Raw genomic sequence first — 6,000 nt, 5'->3', positions numbered from 1 at the left:
ACACAAACCTTTACCTTTGCATTGACCCTGCTGACATGCTGCAAGCTAAATATTAAACATTTGTTTTATCAATTGAAGTCCAGCCTGGGGAGAAGAAACAGTTAAAGAAATGTCTCAATTATACTTGCAATCAGCTAATCAGAGTTTGTGTGCATCTGTGGATGGTACAGAACTGAAATCAAGCTCTGATAATGAAAGTACAAATGAAAAATGGACTGAAGACTCCTTTCCAGGATTAGAAATATTGTGCGCAATTTATGTTACATATGCTGTCATCATTTCAGTGGGTCTCCTTGGAAATGCAATACTCATCAAAGTTTTTTTCAAGATTAAATCAATGCAGACAGTTCCCAACATCTTCATCACCAGCCTGGCATTCGGAGACCTGCTGCTTTTGTTAACGTGTGTGCCTATAGATGCAACACGCTACATTGTGGATACCTGGCTCTTCGGAAGAATTGGGTGCAAGCTGCTGTCTTTTATCCAGTTAACATCAGTTGGAGTATCAGTGTTTACCCTGACTGTTCTCAGCGCTGACAGGTGGGTCTGTGCAACTGATTTGCCAGGAGATGCTACAGGTTTGAAATTAGAAATTAATAAAATAGCAGATATTATAATTTTTCACAGTCTTAAATAGCACATTGTAATAGACTAAAAATCCTAAACTACCAGCCTCCCATGTAATTTTAAAATGCATGTTAGTAAAATTGTAGCACTTGTTTTTATGGGAGTGAGGTGAGGAAAACTCTTTAACTCTTCTGACCTTTTATTAGTTTGAGGTAAAGTACAAGGGTTTTTTTTCAATTGCACAGAAAAAGGAAATGCCTTAAGTTGGGAAAAAGACAGTATATTGGTGCTATCTAGTGGTACAGTGAAGTAGTCAAGGAAGATAAAAAATAAAACTGATTATGAGTGAAAATTCTTTAACCTATGCACTCAGGGATGCTTTAAAATCCTAGAACATAAAAGACTGACATGGGATAAAAAGCCAAAAGAAAACAGAGAACAGACTGGGAGACAAAGGAATGACTCTCATGATTTGATGACTAATGTAATTTTCACCTTGAGAAGTGCATATATAAATATATATAATTTTTTTTCTCTTGTAGTTCTTCTGTCTTTTAGAGAAAAATATTAGCCCAGGGGTCGTGACATTAAACTCAGGTTGTAATGACAGCATTGCTAGGAGGAATCAGTGTTCTGACTGCTGTCAGGAAGTGCTGAATCTGTTTTCTGTGTACTTCTTTCTTGAATGAACAAAACCAAGAGGAGATTTCAGTTCAATCAGCAGGAGTGATGAGGAGCAGAAAAACAAAAAATGAAATTTAGTATTGAGAGAGAAAAAAGATCATCTTGTCTGCCAGCAATTGTGGATTGTATGTAATACAATCATGTGTCCAGAATTTTACTAGTGGAACTGTTACTGTGCTCCAAAATAAACAGCCAGCACAGGAATGACCGCATAGGGTCAAATCAAGGATCCATGTAGACCAGTACTAGCCTCCATATTATAAGGACATGAAAAGACATGTAGGAAGAATAAAAAACCTCTATCCAACTACATTTTTTACCCTATGCCTTCAGATGACACTGAACAGATGTTGTTCACCTATTTAATAACCTCAAAGGATTTCTCTTTTGGATACTTGTTCAGCTTTTTCTTGAACTTGCTTAGCAATGACTTTCACTGCCTGTACAAAGTAACTCCTTTTTTCTCTGCGCTGCACATGGCTTCATTTGATGGTGCTGGCACTTGTGTTGGAAGAGAGAGTGATCCCTATTCATGTCTCCAATCTATTCATGTCGTAATCCATTCTTAGGTTGTTTTTCTTCTAGTTAAGGTGTGCAGAGCAATACACGATAATAAAAAGTTGCATGAATCAGGGATACAGGTAATTGCACAATTGTCTCTTTTGTTCTACATTTTTTTCCTAATACTACCTAACATTTTGCTTTTTTGTTGTTGTTTTAGTTTGGGTTTATTTTAGGGTTTTTTAATTACTGCTGAAGATAAACTAATGTTTATGTTGAACATTATTGTAGCTCCAAGGTCTTGGTCCTGCAGGATGTCAATTCAGAATTCACCATGACTAGATGACCTTTAAAGATTCCTTCCAACCCTGACTCTCCTCTGATTCTATGGTTTAGACGCTTGCTTCTGTATTTAATTCTTCATGGTAGCTGTTATACAAATACTCTGCACTACATTCTCACAGAGTAACTACATCGTAAACTTACAGAGCAAGCCCAGATCAGTCACAGGCTTAATGCCAGACTATTGTGTTCCAATATGCTTAAAGAAGAGCTTAAAGTGAATAACAATGGTATTTATTTGATAAATAGCAAGCCAGCTTTCAGCTTTCTATTTAAATTTGCCTAGAGGAGAAAAAGACCAGATCTTCATCTTGTGCAAAATGATACAACTAAGCTTTCTTATCCTCTGGGTCCTTTTTCACCACCTTTCTTTTCATGCCAGCCTTGTGCTCCCCTGGAGGGGTTGCTTCTTTCTGCATTATCAAGACTCCCTGGTCCTTTAGGAGCAGGGTATATTGTTTCCTGTGCTTCATCCGCCTTCATGGAAATTGGTCTATGTCCCACTTCCACGCAGATTATCACACATCTATAGATTAATCCAGATTCTTCTTGTACGCCTGACTCAATCCTAATGCTGCAGAATCACAGGCATGAATCAACCGCAGTGCCCTCTCCTGCTTTATAAATAAGAATGAATCCTGGAGCATTATTTTGAATCAGATCACTTCACTCAGCAGGGGTCTTAGGAAGACAGAAGAAAGGAGGGGCAAACATGCTTGGTTTCATCTATTTATAAAATAGTTAACCTGTTTCATACCATCATCAATGTTGCATACAAATTCCCTCATTTATCTTTCAAGGCAGTGTCATAAAATTAGAAGTGATGATTGCCCTTAGTGATCCCAATCCACACTTTAGAAGTCATCTTTACATAGGAATGTTTTAATGGCAACTCTTGCCTGTCAATTCGTTAAAATACATGCCTGAAATTAATTGTTACATTTTGATTTTAATTCCAAAGAGCTAGTGTCTGCTTTCATTTCCAAGAGAATTCCAGCACCCTTTGTTTAGCAAGAACAGTAATGGCTTTAGCCTTAAGAATTTTGCAGTGTGCTCACATTGTTTCTGTGTTTATTCTGACAGCGATGTTGGTCATTTTAGGTACAGAGCCATTGTTAAACCCTTGGAACTGCAGACTTCAGATGCGCTCCTGAAGACCTGCTGTAAAGCGGGCTGTGTTTGGATTGTCTCCATGATATTTGCTATCCCAGAGGCTGTTTTTTCAGATTTATATTCTTTCAGCAATCCTGAGAAAAATGTAACTTTTGAGGCATGTGCCCCCTATCCTGTATCTGAGAAGATTCTGCAGGAAGCTCACTCCCTGGTTTGCTTCTTAGTGTTCTATATTGTGCCCTTAGCTGTCATTTCTGTCTACTACTTTCTTATCGCCAGAACTTTATATAAAAGTACATCCAGCATGCCAGCAGAAGAACACTCTCATGCCCGTAAGCAGGTAAGCTCTGATCAAGCACTACATTCTCCAGTTTTACAAAGTCTATTGTGTTGATTGAATACTAATTCTTAAGAACAGAACTTTACCTCATAATGGAGTAAAAAGCTCCCCAAACTTAGCCTGTACCAAATTTGAATCCAAACTCATCTGTGCACTTAGGCACATGCTCATGACTCATCATTTGTGAGTGTCCACTTTTTCCTAAAGAGAAATGGGTCTGTTGTGCTTTATCGTGACCCTGTAAACTCAAGAGTTAAAACACTGAATTTTAAACACTGGGACCTCATCCATGTGAGCTGACCCATTAATTACTGTATTTTTAAGTCTGAGTCTAGATGAGAGTATCATATGATGTATAATGGAAAAGAAATGTGCTCTTCACTGGGAATGCTTTGTTAAAAAAATATGAAATAGATTTATTTTCTGGTTTAGGTCTTCTGGTTTGGGGTTTTATTTGTTTGTTCATTTTATTTTTACTTTTTGCTCTTTTGGTTATTCAAGCATTTAAACTTTTACACTGCTTTACAAATCAGCACCAACAACACAAACATTTTACTAATTGCTATTACTACCAGCTATGCATTTCTTTCTCGTAGATTGAATCCCGCAAGAGAGTTGCAAAGACAGTGCTGGTGCTTGTGGCTCTGTTTGCCTTCTGCTGGCTGCCCAACCACATCCTCTACCTGTACCGCTCTTTCACATACCACACTTCTGTCAATGCTTCCACCTTTCATCTGATAGCAACTATTTTTTCCCGCGCCTTGGCCTTCAGCAATTCCTGCGTCAACCCTTTTGCTCTTTATTGGCTGAGTAAAAGTTTTCGGCAACATTTTAAAAAGCAAGTCTCATGCTGCAAGGCAGCATTCTGTGCAAAGCCTCACAGTGCTCCCCAGAGCAGTTCTCCTACCAGAGCCCTGTCAGTCACAGGCAGCATGCGTGGCTCAGAAATTAGTGTTACACTGCTAACAGATTATAGCATCACGAAAGAAGAGGAAAGTGTTTAGTCCATGTGGGAAGAAGAAGGGCAGAAACTGAGTCATTGCTATCAAGTCACTGCTACTGGTATTCTGGAAAGAGGTGCCATGGCTTGCCCTATCTGTGAAAGTGTGTTCACCAGGAGTTCCTCATTTTTCAAAATATAGAGTAAAGAAATCAAATTGTATGGGGGAAGAAGATGCAACAGCTGAACTTTCCAGCATAAACTCAAAGGGATTACTCATGTTCCCAGGCATGAACACAGATTCCTAGCTGGAATTCCTGGACTGGGTAGTAGGGGACTTAGCAGAGTCGGTGCAAGAATTGGCTGTAAGGATAGTTTTGTTCTTGGTGACTTGCTTTTTGAGTCATGACTGAGAGCTCCCTCTGACAACTACTTGCATCCACAGCAAGCAAGCAAAGCCACTTGGTCGTAACACGATCAACCAGGCCCATTTTTGATTTATTTATTTTCTTGTCCTGAATGTTAAAAATGGGTCAACACATGAGAAAGAATGCTAAAATGAAAGAAGGCTAAGGTTTGTAGCACTGTAAAGTAAAAAAAGAAAAAGCAATATGGGCCAGATCCACAGTAGCTGTTGCTCTGTCAGTTACATAGAAATTCTGGGTAAGAGCTGACTGCTTTGTAGTGAGATGGATGTTCCTAAGAAGTCAGGGGAACGAGCAGGTTGTAGGGGGATACAGTACGGATAAATGAAGGTGGTATAGAAGGCAATCTTATCACCCAATGAGTTGCAGCTGGACCAATTACTAAAGATTAGAAGCAGGACTGATCTTAACAGGCCACACCCGTAGCCAATAAGAACACATCCTATAAAAGAGTGGAGTGGTGGGATCTGGGGAAGAGGAGTCAGATGAGTGTTGTAAGGACCAGGGATGGTCAGTGCATAGAGGAGCTGCATTGCCAGAAACTTTGAAGAGGCATGAAACCCTGGTGGTACAAAATCCTTCCACTATAATGATGTTAGAATTCATGCTGTCTAAGATGATAATTGCTCTGAGAAAGTTATAATCACCTTTAGCTGCACTTGTAAAATTCTTTGTGATATATGGGTAAAAGATCTTGATAGTGCAGAGTTTTTTATTGTTACAGTGATTTAATATCAATAAATGGGGGTGGATCTGTATCAAGAGTTCTATTTGGGATTTACGGTGCACTTCTGAAGTGCTCAAACATCCCCTCCTGCCTTACTTTATATCCCAAAGTGGTCTTGAGTGCACAACCTGGATTTCTCTAAGATGGAACTGTGTGTCCAATCCAGCAAACCAGACTAGAGTGAGTTTAAAGTGAAAAATGTACAGTGTGGAGAGTCAGACTGACCCTTTACCTGCACAGATCCACTCCTGCTGTAGTGTATGTGATTGTATCTAAGTGGCCTACACATCTTCAAGCATACTGGGAGGGCTGGATTTTTTCTACTATACTAATTTTTTATTCTTCAAGTTGTATCTCTTTT

At 39.1% G+C, this 6,000-nt stretch overlaps 1 protein-coding gene across 1 annotated transcript; it reads left to right on the top strand.

Moving 5' to 3' along the window:
• Positions 1-109: 109 nt before the first annotated feature.
• On the top strand, positions 110-4,551 carry BRS3 (bombesin receptor subtype 3; the record flags this gene model as incomplete). The annotated part of the gene is made up of 3 exons (XM_084212931.1): positions 110-540; positions 3,196-3,547; positions 4,144-4,551. 3 exons carry the CDS (start codon positions 110-112, stop codon positions 4,549-4,551), a joined length of 1,191 nt encoding a protein of 396 aa, XP_084069057.1.
• Positions 4,552-6,000: the final 1,449 nt, after the last annotated feature.

This window comes from Fringilla coelebs, assembly GCF_963513975.1.
Source record: "Fringilla coelebs genome assembly, chromosome: 11".
Classification (NCBI taxonomy): Eukaryota; Metazoa; Chordata; class Aves; order Passeriformes; family Fringillidae; genus Fringilla; species Fringilla coelebs.
The sequence above is the reverse complement of the archived record's forward strand: the minus strand, read 5'-3'. Positions and strand labels throughout refer to the sequence as shown.